Here is a 17,565-nt window from a genome sequence, read left to right on the forward strand (position 1 = left end):
CTATGCTCATGTAAAAGTGCTTCCAGTTAGGGGTGCTTCAATACATTTTGAACTGGTTATGTTGATTGAGCAAGCCTTTCTTTCAGTAAGGTAGGGTACCAGTTTTCCAATCGGATAAGTATCCAGTTAACCTGGCTTGTACTGCCTCTACTCCAGTGGACAGACACAAACCTGATAATCTTCTGTAATAAGTTTACACCATCACACTGGATTAGCTTGGAGAGGGAGAGGGAGAGAGTATTGAGATATGGATGGCAATTACACCCAGTCCATGCTCTCTGGGTACAATTATACTTCTGACCATGCCAGATCAGTTCTCAATATTTTCCATGCATCAGGTTACAAAGCACATGCTTCCCTGTCAGCAATGCAAACCACGAGACCCTAATTCACACTACAAAGCCAAGCTGAACCGAGCTGTAATGGGCTGGTAACTCATCCACCAGTTGCTGAAGCAGTGCTGGAAAGGACAAAGTGAAAGGAAAACACCAGAGCCAGCACACTGCAGATATGGTTAGGGTTGGCCCTGTAGTGTGTAAAGGACATCTAGATAGTGCTTAATCACCCTGGTTCCTCCTTCACAGACATGCATTCACATTTACTGAAAACTCAGGTCTTTTCAAAACATCAGTACTGCACTACTCAGTCACAGATGCACAAACACACTTCTTGCTTCATTCACAAAGTAAGCGTCCATTTGATATGGTGAGGTTAGTCACTTTGTTTCAGTTTCTCATTCACTTCATACTGAAAATGGTTTGTAGTCTTTCCCATCATATCAAATAGGTCCTAATGTAACACCAGATTCTCAAACATTAGCGATTAACATCTCCAAACAATGTTACTCTTTGGCCATGATCACTTACTAAAAGGGCAACTAAACCACGTTACAACCCTTTGAAATTATTTAGCATTAAAATCCATATGGATAAAAGTTACAGGTAGTGACTTAATGTAAGATAAATAAATTGTTTGATATTATGAATTGATCATATTTATTTTTGATCAATCGGTCCATAATGGGTCTTCTATATACATAATCAATATTTTGACATAAAAATGACATGAAAAAACACTTCTTGAGAGTATTGTGGTGAATTTCACATTTTAATGTCAGTTTTTTCCAATATGATAAAATAAATCCAACTTAATTACTGAACATTTCTTGCTACTATAGAATCAGTACCATTGCTTACTGTAAATGAAATGTGTCCATGAAGGCTACATGGAATTTCTAAGGGCCCTGCCCTCTATACAAACAAGCAAAGCATTATTATGTTTGTATTTTGGATTATCATTAAAAAAAAAAAGACATGATAGCAATGATAATGGGCATACTATTCTTCTGTCTTAAATAAAATGTTTTTTAATTAAGCTATGTCTTCCTTAGCTTTTGATTAAACCTATTACAGCCTTAAACATCTCAAGAATGACATTAACAGCAAATCAATGCCAATTACAAACTCAAAGGCTTGCATGCAATGGGAGTTACTTCAAATAGGTGCAAACCAAGAACAGAGGCACAATTAACCAAATCCCACTCAGCTAAAGAAAACTAGTATTAGCATCAAGATTTCCTAGTTATTATCTTATATTTTTACCATGGCAAATATGGTGCTTTATCATCAGGTTGGGTCACTATGGTCACTGTTCAACATATATACACAAAACTAACATTATTACATTGCAAAGGGGATTGGATGAATGTCATTCACACATAGAATATTCACCATTAAAAATAATAATACAAAAAAATCTAAACAGATCCCCAAAGAAAATGTCATAACATAAGTGGATGACTTGATATAATGGCAGGGCACTGCTGAGTATTTCAACATGTCAGATAAATGTGGGATCTGTGTCTGTGTGATACCTTTCCAATGTAGGCGCTGAGATGAAAACAAATATACATTTGGCACTTTGCAGTAGTCATTGAGCGCTGAAGAGGATATGTACCAAATCAAACCAAATACAAATCTGTGGGCAGTTACACTGTCAAGCCACAATATTAAGCCTGTCTATTAGTACATTTTAAATCATGCTACATACTAGATCTGAGTGTGAAAAAAAAAATATTTAGAACAAGCTTGGAGAAAATAAATATGATACAACAAAGAAAGGATGTGTGGCATTTAAATAGTTATTCTTCAATCAACCGGCCCCCCTCTCCCCCATATCACTATTTTACTTCACCCTGTATTGCAGAACCTGTTGAGGGTACATTTGGATGCTCTACCCCTGCGTCAAACTGTCCACTACTCTATTCATATTGTTTCAAACTGCATCAATGGGGTGCTTTTCTGATAGTCGATGGAAACAAAACCTGCAGTAAAGTTATATGATGTGATACCCTTATACCACATCAAGCTATTCCTCTCAATAACTGCAACATGACTGTGGAAGGCCCATGCAACAAAAACATCAACACAAAAATACACAATAACATTTGATTCACAGTCGTGTATACTCTCAAAGGTGTACTGCAGATATGGGGCTCATTTTTGGTTCAGTATTAAAGGATCTACTGTGAGAATGGAGGGTAATTACTGCAGGCCTCCATGTAGCTGATTCACTCAGTAGGACGCTAACAGAGAAACAGTCTAAAACAATTATCTCTCACAACACAATCTCTCTGTCAAAGGCATCTATATGGAAATCTCAGAGAGATACCAAAACTCCAGGCCATCTGATACCAACCACTTAATGATGTGTGCAGTAGGGGATATCACAGCTGAATGATGTGTCCCTAAAGTAATGTACTCATATACAGGCAGGGGCTGTGTTCTATCATGGATTGTGGATGGTCAGTACTGTTAGATGCCCTGTCCCAACTGTGGCCACGCACCCTGTGTCAGAATGTAAAGGAGCACAAATATATATATGAATTATAAACTTTTGAGGATCAAACAGAACAGAACAGATAGAATATCAGTGGCTGAATAGGATGGTGAAGGGACAGGGAAGCTTAGGAATACAATGGAAGCAGATTTTGGAGGGGAATTTAGCACATGGGGTCGTTTTAACACAACTCGCCGACAATTTCGATATGACTTCCAGGCACTGCTTTAGTTTGTGTTTAGAAAGAGCTGGTGGAAGGTGTGGTGAGTCTCTTCCCAATGTAGACCCTAAGGAGAGAGGAAGCATAGTATGACAATGATTCCACCACAGACAGTGTGACTCAATGGGTGAAAACCCAAGCAAAAGCAAAAATACTTTCTCTAATGCAATCGTTGGTGGAGATGGTGGAGAACATTATATTATTTACAGAAATTTACAAATGCTTCTATCAAGATGGTGTAAGGATATGATTTGCCAATTGTAATTTGTGTAAAATGGTAGGGTCACTCACCCAAGGCCAAGGGCAATGATGTGAGAGAGGAGTAAGGAGGGGATGAAGACTTTGAGGAACTCTGCAGAGAAGACCCCCCCTTTTTTCATGGCCCCACTCTTTCTCATGCTGAGAGATACTGAGCGTCGGGGATGTCTGAAGTGGAACTCCCTAAAAAAAAAAGAGGTTACAACAGTCGGTTTAAACAACCATAATGGAATGAGTGTGAGGGGTTGACACATGCTACCAGTTGCCCTTCAATGTAAAAATGCACTCAGTGTGTGGGGTCTCCTTACTTCGGGGGAATATTTTCGGGCCGACTGGACCAGTCCGCTACCCAGTCTGCCCCCTTGTTCATCAGGATATCTTCCTCCTGGTCTTTCTCTGGGCCATCCTCCTCTGACTGCAGGTGTGGAGCGAGAAAAAGAACACAGGTGAGCAAGGAGATACCGCAACAGCATAGACAGCAGCAGGCATGGAGGAACAGACACATGTGAGCAGACTGTGTTGCTTTACCTGGCTCCCTCTCCTACTGGACATGTCCACATCAAAGGTGATCTGGCCCTCATCCTGATCTGGATCTGGACTGGTGGGTCTATGAGGACTGAGGTACAAGAAAGAAGGAAAACACAAAACCAATTATACAAACATATCAACATGGGACATTCTGAGTTCAAGGAGCAGTCTAATGCCATGACTCTAGACTCCCCCTGCATTCCCCTCTACATCCCTGTTCCTATCTACCTGTTGCAGGAGGAGCTGCTCTGGCTGGACTCATGCTGGGCATCAAGCAGGATCTGCTCCATGTCTCCATTGTGGATAGAGGATGATGAAGGCACGTGCTCCAGACCCCCTGTCAGACTCTCCTCCACTTCCTCCAGCACAACCTCCAGGGTTTGTGGGGCCTGACCATCCCCCTCGTTCCCGTTCTCCTGGTCAGGAGAAGGTGCTGTGGGGTTTGGCTGTGGGGCTTGGGCCCCTGTGTTTCCATTCATCTCTAGCTCCACCCACGACCCTGAAAAACACAAACATAAGCAGTGGAGTGGGGATTAGAGGGAGTGTGTGCAGTAGTTCCAATCGTGATCATCGGTAGGCTAGATGCTGTAGCCAATTTAGTTTACTGTTGTACCTCTGTAGCCCCGGAGAGAGCAACAAATCCCCACTGCTGTTAAGCATCTCTCAGATGCATAAGACATCTGTCTATCCTCTGCCTGAAACTTATAGCACTGAGTTAATTTCAAAATGTGGACAAACATGGTATTGAAAAGAAGCACCACCTGCATGGTAGAGCTTTCAACATTTTCAGAAACAGTCATACTCTCTCGGCACAAATTGAAGTGACTTCAAATACAACAGAAGATGGCAATCATTTTTAGAGCAAGCCTCAACCCCTACCCTGTTTTAAAGCTGCAACTTTGGAACAAAGCAGGCTCTGAATCTGAGCCTTAGCTCACAGCCGTAAACAGCTTCCCATGACAGTGCCTATTAGGCAACACATTCCCCAGACCTTCCCTCATGGGGACAACTATTGCAATTGTAATGCTGTTTCCTAAATACAGTGTGTCAAAGAGGTTATGTCGTCTATTTTCCAGTCTAGACCTTCCCAAAATGTGCATCTTTAAACTATAACTGTAGTACATTGGAAAAAAAGCAGTTGCTTTAAAGGTAGACTCTGGGATATGACGTCAAGCCTGTGAGAACAGAGCAAATCTCATCAAATATATTGTAGTGAACAAGAGCAAACGATAATGTCCACTTGTTTCACTGCCCTCTGCCCTGCCAATCACATTACAGTTCTACAGTGTAATCTTTTCCTCCCTTCTCTGAAATGTCTTTGGTTTGGATTTGGATATTCAACCCATTCTACTCTCTGGTCTATTGCATTTCCGTTTTTTTTTTTTAAGTCTCTCACAGTGCCGTCCCACTCATTTTGCTATGACATAATTTCCCAGAGTCTACCTTTAATTGTAGGCCTATCGCTATCCCTAAATATGTAATGTAATATGTGTCTATTGAAAAAGTAATTAATCATTTACCATGCATAATCTATTCTAAGTAATCCATTATATTGTGCACTGCATCCAGAGGATAAACTTGTGCTACTGCCCCTCGAAAGAGCCAACATGAATTTGAGCTGCTTCCTGGCTGGAGGGAGTGGAGTTATTATGGAATCTCTAGAAGCTAGGTTAAGAACTAATCAAAGCAGCTCCTAGTCTCCCCCTACTCCTGTCTGCTAACCAGTTTGACTGTGTTACGTTTAAGGCTAACTCCACTCAGTTGACATCTTCTGATCTAGAACCTCCCACATTCATGCCACCAGCAACTGTCAAACCTCTCAAGCACAGTAGGCATATTGTAGGTAAAAGCCCCTAAGCAATTGAACTTTGCAGTGCTCCACATGACAGTGGTGGCATCATTGTTGTCTTTTTTGGTGACCGCAGTGCTGTTAGTACATGTCTTTGTACACCATATCCCTTTTTATGAAAGAAATGCATTGACTATCCTTAAAGGAGCATACACATTATGGGCATAGAGGGTGGAAATAGGCCTGTACCTGAGAAATCTTTTGATAAGTACTTAATCAATGGAACTACTTTTTGCTGTCCAAAGATCAATCACCATCTATGCCATGCATCTTTGATGGTGTGAACTGCAAATAATTAAAAGAGTAATTTGATTATTCTTGTAGAGTTAAATTCAAAGATATTCATCTGCCAGGCCTATTGAATATCATTATTCAAATAACAAGGATGCAAAATAATTTCCTCTTGGAATGAGGTATCTTCAACAAACATATATTAAAATGTTTCATGTTGTGAATTAGGAAGGTGTACGTAGACTTGTCAACGCTCTCCAAAGACAAGAGGGGCTATGAATCAGTGGCTACGTGTCGACAGCGATCCCCTTTGTTGTGACTTCGGAAGATCGAGAGGCGAGATTGCAACATAACCTGCTGGTAACTGTGTTAGCAAAGTAAATCGTTACATATCCCAAGCAACGCCTTGACCAGGCTCATGAAAAAGAGATGCGAATTTATAACAAAAGCTATTTTTTCCAGGGTTTTTTTCAGACTTGTTTTGGTAGGGCTTCGGCCCTCCCATTCACAAACGTCTACCTCTGGTTGGCTGTAATTCTGTCAATCAAATTTAAAAGGAAACCCATTGGCGCTTTAACATGACGTTACATCAACATCACGCCCTCCTCCCCGCCCTGAAGAACAAGAAATTCCAACCTCGAGCCAAGTTTTACAATATCCTTCATAATAAACTCTTCCAGTGAAAAATAAAACAAATTAGTTGAAAAATATGCACAACTCCTGTTCAGCAAGGATCCAGTTAAGGGCGACACTTACCGTTGAGTGCGGGTTCTTCGTTATTGTTTTGCTGAGCAGCAGTGGTGGACATGTTGCCTGCTCAGTTTTTAGCAATCGTCAACATAACACGAAGACGATGGAACGCGCATGCGCATCATAAACCATTGACCAACCCCCTATCAGTAGCTAATCACTTCAGAAATGATCAATGGTCAGTCGTCAATGTCAAATATTGTCAAATGCAATAAATAATTAACATATTACCACAGATTTATACCCATATGTATCCATTTGTCATTGAATATGACCGTTATGTTACTTGTGCCCATATCTTATTGCCATCATGTCTGATTTTGTGTTCTAGTTTAGTCCTTTTGTATGTCTTGTACATCTGATTTAGGCAATAACCTTAGATACAATTCCTTTTGAAGAGCAAAGTCCATTTCTATTTCTACATGGCCCATGAAAATGCAACACTGGTCTCAAAGAAAATAGTCAAACATGTTAATACAATTGTTTTATTTGTTGTTCAGCTTTGAAATTCTTTAATATTCATCAATCTAAACTGTACTTTATTCCATTTGACAAAGGCAAAGAGAACTAGACAGTCAGTGAACCTTTTTAAAACTGTATTGATTTTCTGCAACAGATCACCCAAAATTTCCCACAATCTTTATTCAAGAGCCCCATTAAACAAATAAACAAAACATACAAATCAATGAAATTCACAAAAATAAAAAAGTGCATTCTGTTGTGAGTCTTGTGAATACATTATATTTAAGTTCCCCTGAGCAGTCTCCTGCTTGGCATGTCAGTCACTTCAGGAAACATACTTGATTATCTCAATATTTCCTCTCCTATGCTATGAAAAAGGCAATTAGGTCCTTCTGAACAACAGTTGGTGGCCTTGCACAAGTGCTGTGAGGACAGGAGTGTGTAGGGAAAGTACTACTTTATGTTGGTTAGTTGTCGTCAAAAATGTATGTTTCAGTATACAAGACAGAAATCACTTGAAGTTATTTGTGAAAAATGTCACACCAACAGAGCCAATCTGTCAGTACGGTCTTGATGTCATGAGTGTGATGGTGGAATGGGGTCAGGGGTAAAACATGTCTCCTCCTATCAAGCATATAACAGCTTAACCATCCTTGATCTACTCCTGTTCCCTTTGACATGTTCTCACAACAGCTAAAGAAAGAACCATTATCAATTTTCCACAAAACAAATAAGTAAAACAAACAGACATACTGTACACAAAGCCCTGAGGAAGTGACACTCACACCAGTAGAGCTAATGACCATTATTGCAGTCTGCAATTACTAGTGAGTGAGAATCAATTCTTCAAAATAAGTGAATATTACAAAACCCTTAATCTTAAATCCAGTGGCTCAAAATTGGTATCTTGCCATTCAAGTGTTGACAAATAAAAACAAATTAATGTTCTACTGACACAACAAAATCCACCTCCATTTCCCGAAGTATCATGGACAGAGAATGCCACTTCAACTTAATATAGTATTTAGACTGGGAAGGCTGTATGTTTGAAATGGAGCCTCCAATGTCTGGAGCTGACATCCAATGATATCCACACACAATGTGCTTCATTCAATTTCTTTCCAAAGTCTTCTGCATTAAGTTCTGTACCATACAAAAGATAAAGTATCTTGTTTCACACAATAATCCAAGTAAGCAATCCTGTCTACTCAATCAACCTGTCTTTCCTTAGATTGACAAGATTAAGCTGCAATACATTCTTCTCTTCTACCAAATTGAAGCAGAGAAAAAAGTTGCCATTCACATTATCTGTATGATTCATTATCTTTCATTCAGTGCACGTGTTTCAGAAACAGAGCCATGGCACACAAACAGATGCACACAGATCTACTAGTGAAGAAACAATTAGCACAAATTAACTTGCCAAGTAAACTCAGAAGCACCCTAATCAATTCCAGTCAATCAGTTACAGTAACAAACAAAATGCATCATGAAGTGTTCAGAGCCTCAGACAATGACCTCTGTCCATTCAGCACTGACACCTGAACACTTCTCTTTGGACAATGTGCATATAGTCTTTCTATGGTACATACATATGCACTCTTCTGCCCACTTGAATTTAACTAAATGCTCATATATCACATTAAGTATCACCAGTCCAAGTGACCCTTCACTCTACAAATCAGTCCAAGACCTACAGCAAACAGACTACAGTGATCAGACTACACCAAGTAGTGTGAGAGGGGTTTTAGGGTTATCAATATTCCTGTGGTCTTCTTAATCATACAAAAATAAACCAACTATAGTGATTATTACTCATCTCAAGTACAAAACATCATTAAAAAACATACTAACAAAAACTTGATCCAGAGGGAAAACTGAACAATTCATCAACATATGCAAAAGTCAAGACACATGTATGGAATTTAGCAGCAGAGGTACAGATTGGCACCTCTCACAATTAAACTGATCCAAGCCATGCGTGTCAACAGCACAGTATGCCAACAGGAGGTTTCTGCCTGAAGACTCAGGTGCAACAAATGCACTTGAGCCCCTGTGCTGAGCTCAACATGGTGGCACTCTAAGTGCAAGAGGGACCGGTCACTTCCGCGTGAGATGGAGCTGTAGTGCCACTCACTTCAATCCACTAGAAAAAGCAACAGCTTCAAAGGTTACCCTGAAAAAGGGCACTGTGCTTACCAGGGTGTGTGCTATACCGTGTCTGTAGTCTCGGGCTAACAACAACGGGATATTTTCACATACAGTAGTAGTCTCTAAATTACCCCTGAACCCCAACCATCCCACCAACTGAGTTGAGCTTTTGTGCGCGCGCGCGCGTGTGTGTGTGTGTGTGTGTGTGTGTGTGTTAAGAGTGTACGTGTACTGCATGTTATTAGGAGGAGGGTGAGCAAACTTGGCAACTTGACTAATGCCTGGGGGCAGAAACAGAGCTGACAGTTTGCTGTGTTTGAAGGCAGCACACTTGGCCAATGCAGACTGGCATTTTGTGATGTATTAAGTATGGAGGGGGGGAAACCTAGTTGACATAACTCCCTATTGGAACAAATTAAACATGCTCGTATACAAAAAGAAATGCATGTCATAATGGCACCAAACCATGAAATTAACAACAAAGGAAATGTTTAAAAAAATACAATATCCCACCAAAAAGACTAGATTGTTCAAAAACAGTGTTCCCTTTGGGATGTAGTGGAAAACAGTTGCAAGGTGACAGGAGAAGTGTGGAAGGAGCACCCTTAACAGGAAATTAAGATTAAGAAAACCATCAACACAGAGCCGTTTCGCTGCACTTCTCCAGGTGAGGTGTTGGGGACCAGAGTAGTGGGGCTAAAGTGGGATCTGGGACATGAAGGGTTCATTGAATACTAGTTCAGTTTGTCCTGAAATATATAGAGGTTGTTAGTGGTGGCCACTGCAATGATGTTGTCCTGGGGGTGCCAGGCTGTGTGGAGGATCTTCTTGTTAAAGTCCAGGCTATCTACACTGATCTCGTCCTTCTTGCGCTTCCCACCTGTGCACACCTTCCGGGGCTTCAGCACCGAGCGTGGCTTACTGCTCTCGCGAGATGCCTCCAGGGTCACGTCCTGCCGATAGCCTCGGTCAAACATCCTGAAGAAGTTATTGTAGGAGCCGGTCATCACAACACTGAGGAGAAGCAAGGTGGAGAATGAGATCAGTGGCTATACACAGCAGCATACAGTCTCAGAGACTATACATCAATCACACATCCAGACTGTACCAATTTCCAGATCAAGGACTGACATCCACAATCAGAGAGCAATTCTATACCTATCCGTGTTCAATCGTATGCAAACCCTAATGAGCCTCACCTGTCGTTTCCATTCCAGCAGCACTCAAACTTATCAAAGATGCAGTCGTTCTCATAGAGTGAGCACAATTTACTCCTGAGGTATTCATGGACCTGTTTGGGTAGAATAACATTCAATAAGACAATTTACCCAATGTTTGCCCTGTAAAAAGCTAAAAGATTTAGCTCAAATGAAAATCAATGTTACAACAATCTTGATGATCTTATAAGAAAAAAAATGGTTTCCATGTGGGTACCCCTTTGAAAACACAAGATCTCCCCCTAGTGGAGAACTGAACTGGACAGGTGGATTTTCTACTCAAGAGTTTGAATTTCTGATAAAACATCTGTGGTTACACAGCAAGGAGGCACACACACACACACACACACACACACACACACACACACACACACACACACACACACACACACACACACACACACACACACACACACACACACACACACACACACACACACACACACACCTGATAAGTCTCTACTGGACGGCTCTCCATGTTGAGGTCCCAGATTTTGACAGACAGGTAGTCTCGGGTCATCATATAGCGTCCACTGTGGCTGAACTTGACATCAGAGATGGAGGAGATTATCTCAGAGAAGAAGGAGCGGTTGCTCGGATCCTCAGGCTCTTCAAACACTGAATGAGACAAGGATGAGCAAGTACAATGACGGTTTACTCTGGCATGTCAATGTACTACAATAGTCAACACAGGAATGTACTGCTTCAGGGGTCTCTGCAAGACCTTTTCATTTAACACAGACCAACATAGTTTAAAACTGGTTGTGGGTCATTGAATATCCCCCTTCCAGGATCTCAACAAGGAGCAGCATGTTGCCTGAAATCATGGAATGCACAGACACATGCCGCTCACGTTTGGAGTGCTGATCACACAGAGCTGAAGCCCTCATGTCACATAGGCGGATGGTGCCCTTGCTGCTGCTGTAGACAAAGGTGTTGCACTGGTTTGGGTGGAACTCTGCTGCCGTGATCACCTCTGTCAGCTCCTCCATGTTGGCTGGCTTTATGTCTACAATGTCTGAGGGGGTCAGGGAGGTCAAGGACAACAACATATCTGACTGATATAGCAGCGGCTGAACTACCCTGATTCTCATCTTATTGGTGCTAGGACACAAATGCCACGCCTATGTAATTTTCAGATTGATCTTGTTCAAATTGGATACAACGCTATCCAAGCCAACTAAATTCGGACAAACTGACACCATGGAGTCTACAAGATCACAACGTGAGGCTCAGTCATCAGACATATAATAGACACAGAGGATACTAAAGCTGCGGTCAGTGATCTCCAGGTTCCAGAGGTTGATGCGAAGATCATCGGCGGATAGGTACGTCTCACAGTCGCTGTTGACTGAAATGGAGTTGATGTGGTAGGTGTGTGCATTAGCAAACACTCGTCTGGGGCTGGCCTCCACCATCAGGTCCATTGGCAGAAACACTGGTACCTACAGTGCAGGGGGGTGATAGAGGACAGACCAATGTGTCATTTTATTAGCTGGACAGATAGTCTTGCGTTGCCAAACCTTCAAGTCTCATTGGCATTCGTCTTTTGGCAGTCTGGTGAAATCATTGGTTTTAATGGAGCATGGGCTGCGAGTGAAGACATTTTGGCTCTGAGCAGAAGTGATGTTTTGAGCACAACAACCCACTTCCCCTTTTCCCTTGAGAACAGCAAATTAATCAGTGTTAGCCAATAGACTTAGCTAATGGTGCAATTTTTTTTTAATTGACTGGGGTTGTGTTCAGGTTCAGCTGAGGTAACAACCAAGCACATCAAAACTATAGACTTTTAAAACTATAGAGTTTTATTTTTTTTCTGAAATTGTAATTTGGTTGTTAGAACACTACCCACATGGGCACCAGTGAAAATTACTGATTGTTCCGTATCCAATCCCGCCTCTGTTTTTACTGCCGATTGACTGGTTGAGGAGTGTGGTAACAGTTACAACAGTTGCGCTAGGGGGGTAAGCAGTTCCTCTAACAAACTGTATTTGAGTTTTGAGCCTTACTTTTGTGATTGGGAAATGTAGTAAGTGTGTATGGGAAAGGTCTGTGAATAACTACTTACGCGTAGTGTTGTGACGGTAGTAGGGTCTCTATAGCGTCCATCCTCTTCCTTCAGGTTATACCCCTCAGGTCTCTTGTCTCGCTCACTTATTTTCCACAGCTTTATAGTTTTATCTGCAAATGTCAAACAAGCTTGTACATGTCACACTGCTTCTGCTGTGTTCTATTACTGTTGTTTTACATTATGGAGAATCATCTTATTCCAGTCATTGGTGAGAATGCACTCTGTTTAAGCTAGGCTATATGCACACACCACTTCACCAACCATTTGTGGACAAAAGGAACTGTGCAGCATTCTTCTGAGGTAGCCACCGGATCTTGTTGATCTTCTCCTCAATCTCAAGGCTTTTCAGGTAGTCAAACTCTGGCTCATGGCTCTGGAAGGTGCTGTAAACATTGTACTCTCCGCGGCACTGTGGCTGGTTCTTACTCTGTTCAATGACAACATTGCACAGCAGTTTCTGGGTCATATCATGGCCAAAATAAGCACCCTGATTAGAGATGTTGTCATGTGCTTGTAGTGGCATGTGTTGAGCCACAGTCCCTTACCTCTATCTCCTGCTGAAAGATGACCACACGGCCTCCCTTGTCACCAGTGGCTAGTAGCTCCCCAGAGTGATTGAATTCAACAGTGGATATGATGTCGGCTGTCACAAAAAAATGAAAATAAATAAATAAACAGGGCAATTAGGTTGATTTCCAAAACGATCAATGCAGATGAATGGAAATGTGTAATGCGTATGGTTTGTGGGATAGGCCTATTATTTATCAATCAATCCATTATGCCATGAATCAAGCAAACTATGCTGTACTGAATTCACTATGCTGTACTGAAAACACTATTGTCAGCCTACATCTGACTTTGTGAATCTGAGCTTCATGGCCTATTGTGAAGTAGGATGTGTGTAGTATAGCCTAGTGAGCTTAACTCCAGTGAGAAAAAAAGAAACAAAGCATAGCATCTGCAGCTATTCAGCATGATGGCCTGGAGAGTGTCGACTAATAGACTCATCTATAGCCACACAATACAACAATCTCTCCCTTATCACTGAGGCTGGCACAAGCCTGAGTGTGTAGGGCAGTGCTGTCTCTGAAATAACACTGTAGAAGGTCTACAGCGATGTACTTGACGACTGCTCCTAACAACCACACACGGCCTTCAACATTTCTCCACACCTCAAATAGTACCAAACAAAGGGGGAAACAGGCAGAAAGAGGTATTGACCTTTGTAGCATAATGCCAACTGTTGTATAGACCACATAACCCTAATATTTGAGTCTTGCTTTTGCATGTCTGACAGCCAAGGGCCAGGCACACACATAACTTGACCTCCACTGATTTGTTATGCCTGTTCTTAGGTAAGGCTTGTCCTGTAAACAGAACACTGTAATGTGCACAGTGCACACATGCTTACACATTGGGCTCAAAGCAACCATCAACAACATAGAGGAGGCCAGGCAATAGCACTTAACAGTCCTTATATGTGCAACTCTACACACTCCTCCTTGCAGCCCAGTAACCTAATTACTAGATCTCAATCTAAAGAGATAAAGCATGGTTCCAACAGTAGAGAGATATCAGGCACAGAGCAAAACAGCATGCCATGGCTGAAGCTCAGTCACCAACATCACCTCATCTTACCTCACCTTTACTACTGGGAAACTTGTTTTTCTCCTAAATCTATTTATCACAAATATGACAATACATGTGGAAAGCCACACTATTTATTATATGGGTGAGTAGACAATAGGCCAAATGTTGAAAAGAGATGAAAGGAAGTCATTGACTGAGAATTATAGCAGCCTGAACAGAGGACCATTATTGCTGAGTGACAGTATCCTGCATCTCTAAGTTAGTCTAAGTCGTCATCATAGGCATCTATTTTAATTATGAGGCTTACCTTCAGCAACATCATCATCAATTGCCCCTTTAACTTGAGAAAAGCACCATTGCACATCATTGCCCCCGCCACCGGCTCCTGGAACCACAGAAACAGTAATACATCAATAATCTGGGCTGACATAACATAAGCATGCTGGCTAGCTATCTTATCTGCAAGGATGTGACTAGCTGGCTAACTTTCATCATGTAAATTAAAATATTCACTAGCTAGCGAACTATCTAACTTAGCTAGCAAGCTACTTAGCTAGTATTAATCTTTCTATGACATCAGGACAACCCTGAGCTCATTCATAACATAAGTTAGCTTCAGCTAGCTAGCAGAGAGAGGAAGCAAGTCTGTTGTTGATTTCGGCTGAGCAGAGCACTAGCTAGCTAGCTAGCCAATTAGCTTCCACACTTGAACTTGTAGCTAGTCCCGCTACTCTAAATGTTAGCTAGCTACATAATAATCGAAATCATAAAAGTGGTGGTATACACCCATTTATACGCTCCCCCTTGATATTACCATTAGCAATTTAACTAGTTCACTTTACCTGCCATGGTGAGAGGGGGAATATCTGTCGCGGGTTTGGGCCCTTGCTTATCTTTCCAATTTGGCCGGGCTAACTAGCTGCCCAGGATGTGGCCAAGCAGAAAGTCTTTCCCTTACTATTCGTCAACTTATGTCACTTCTCTTAGCAATGATTTGACAATCAGCTACGCTTCCTCTGATCACCTTGCTTGTCTGGTTTAGCTGGCTACCTGACTTGCTAGAAAAATTTCCCTCTCCCTGCTCCTACTTTCAAAATGGCGCAAGACGTCACAGACTGTGCAAGAGACGGGCGCACACGTTCCAATAGTTTTGAGTGGTTCACTTTCCTCTCCTCCGGGCCGCGTACCCTTTCCTGATTTCATTTCCTATCCTTATGACTCAAATAAACGAACGTAGGTCTTCCCTAGTGTAGTTACCTAGCTACAAGATGTGAGTACCACATAATACTGTGCCAATCAAACCAAGGGCCACATGTACTGTCAACAACGTAAACAAAGAATCTCATGCCATTTTTTCAAGCAGATCAGCTGATTTTGACTGTAGAATGACATTTCAGGAGAGCATAACACTTTTTTCAAACACTGTAACATGTTACAACAAACAAAATTGATTAGGTTCTCGTGTTTTGCAAATTAACTTGGTGTTATTCTTCAAAAAACATTGTTGACATTACTGGAAATCTTACAGCCTGCCTTACTTTAGGTCCATAAATACATGTATTTGAGAGCAGTGTGTTCACTCATATTCCTCAGTCAGTTGTCATCCTTATATAATTCCAGGTGTTTATATTCATAAAACTGAAATGGTATGGTGTGAAAGACAAAGACAACATGTTTCTCAGTGGCTCTCAGGGAGAAAAGGCACAACTTGAACCACAAGGTGGCAATAGTGAATCATGTAATCATCATGTGTCTCAGAAATGGTTCGACATGCCTTGCAGACAACCCACAGATTTGATAGAAGAGGGATAAACAGTACTACTACACCTCTAGCTTCCCTCAGTACATAAAAGCTGTGTGCCACAGTAACAGGGGCAGCAGCCAATACCCATAAATCATATGCTTTTCTAATCCAGGAGGCTCTCTTTGATTAAAATGTAAATCATATCCTGCTCTATAATGCAATTTTACGAAGGTTATTAAAGAAAGAATGTAAAGATTTGAAAAATGCACCCCTGCCTTATGTCCTCCTTCGTTTGAATCCCCCCTATTTGATTGATTATATGTGTTTTTTAAATGTGTTTTAATGCTGGTGGTGCACCTCCTGTGTTCAAGTCTGACAGATAATGTCACCCTTTGACTGCTGTCTCTTCTTTCCTGCCTGAGGTAGACATTGTTATGGTTGCATAATGTTTCCTCTGCACAATACCCCTGATTGGCTGTTATCTGCAATACCTCAATCTCTCTGTGTTAGTGAGGCTATTCATTAGCCTGATCTCACCATCAATGTGCAAGGCATTACATCTTCAAAATGGGAGTTCATATAGACCTGCAGGCTTGGAATGATATGAAAAATTAATGTCCAATCTGATTTGATTGAACTTTTGATAACTTTGCAAGGTAATGTGATAACTTTGACAGATGAGCCACTGGTGAACTGTTTTCTGCAGGAAATTGTGTCAGTGCAGTATCACCTATCTGTGTCTACCTGATCTGTGCAACCAAACTAGCTATGATTTTATCATAATGATGGGATGGTAAAACAACACTGCTGTTTTATTTCAATTTGATTATTATCTATTTTTGTTTAGCTGTTATGTTTTAAAACTGTTTTGTCATCTGGTGTTGTGTCAGACAGTGTTCCCTTGTCAGATAGTGCTCATGATCTGACAGAAAGTGTGTTTTTAAGAGTAATTTAATGACAATTATTGTAAAATAACAATGATAGTGGCTTACACTTATGACACTTGGTCCTCCAAAGCATGTTGACTAATTATAGTTATTGATGATACCATGAATATTTTTGGAAATATTATAACAGTGATTTAGATATTCCCATGCACATTATGTGTGCTGAATGATTATACTTATCATTCAAAATATCATATCATTCATTGGTAAGACTTTGCTGATGCTTGCAGATGACATATTATTGATTAAATTGACACAGTTTGCAATAACATCAATTAATGTCCTGAATTAAATAATTAAGTAAGCCATCATCAATTACGTTTTGCATTGGATACCTTTTAAATTAATAGAGGGGAAACACTGTCTGACAAGGGAGCATATACTGACATCACAGTCATCTTGAAAAATATACATTCTGTCTTTGAATACTATACGTAGGCTTGACTGGCTACATTGACTTTCTGAGTTCCAAACACAGTTACTGTATGAGCAACAGTAGGGTTGGTGTTTGGGGGAGTACATATCCAATCGTCCAAGCCTTTTTGATTACAGCAGTTAGGGGCTATGCTTCGTCTGAAATGCTAATTCCAAGATACAAACAGCTTCAGACCAGAATAACGAAGATGTCTCTCTATATGATTAGAAAAATGAGACGATGAGGCTGATAAGAATGTAGGCAGTCATAAGTGTAATTGATATCATATGCAGT

At 41.0% G+C, this 17,565-nt stretch overlaps 2 protein-coding genes across 2 annotated transcripts; both read right to left on the bottom strand.

Annotated features, from left to right (window-relative positions):
- Positions 1 to 1,094: 1,094 nt before the first annotated feature.
- On the bottom strand, positions 1,095 to 6,761 carry bnip3la (BCL2 interacting protein 3 like a). Its single transcript, XM_083673431.1, has 6 exons — positions 6,681 to 6,761; positions 4,073 to 4,343; positions 3,845 to 3,932; positions 3,625 to 3,731; positions 3,350 to 3,499; positions 1,095 to 3,125 (listed from the first exon to the last, which is right to left on the bottom strand). The coding sequence occupies exons 1-6, from the start codon at positions 6,730 to 6,732 to the stop codon at positions 3,077 to 3,079; spliced, it is 717 nt and encodes a 238-aa protein (XP_083529557.1). The 5' UTR covers positions 6,733 to 6,761; the 3' UTR covers positions 1,095 to 3,076.
- Positions 6,762 to 7,149: 388 nt separating this feature from the next.
- Positions 7,150 to 15,242, bottom strand: ppp2r2aa (protein phosphatase 2, regulatory subunit B, alpha a). The gene is made up of 10 exons (XM_083673502.1): positions 15,008 to 15,242; positions 14,473 to 14,550; positions 13,121 to 13,218; positions 12,837 to 13,002; positions 12,573 to 12,685; positions 11,772 to 11,949; positions 11,358 to 11,522; positions 10,953 to 11,122; positions 10,487 to 10,578; positions 7,150 to 10,301 (listed from the first exon to the last, which is right to left on the bottom strand). Exons 1-10 carry the CDS (start codon positions 15,012 to 15,014, stop codon positions 10,022 to 10,024), a joined length of 1,347 nt encoding a protein of 448 aa, XP_083529628.1. The 5' UTR covers positions 15,015 to 15,242; the 3' UTR covers positions 7,150 to 10,021.
- Between the last annotated feature and the right edge of the window lie 2,323 nt (positions 15,243 to 17,565).

This window comes from Argentina silus, assembly GCF_951799395.1.
Source record: "Argentina silus genome assembly, chromosome: 7".
Lineage (NCBI taxonomy): Eukaryota > Metazoa > Chordata > Actinopteri > Argentiniformes > Argentinidae > Argentina > Argentina silus.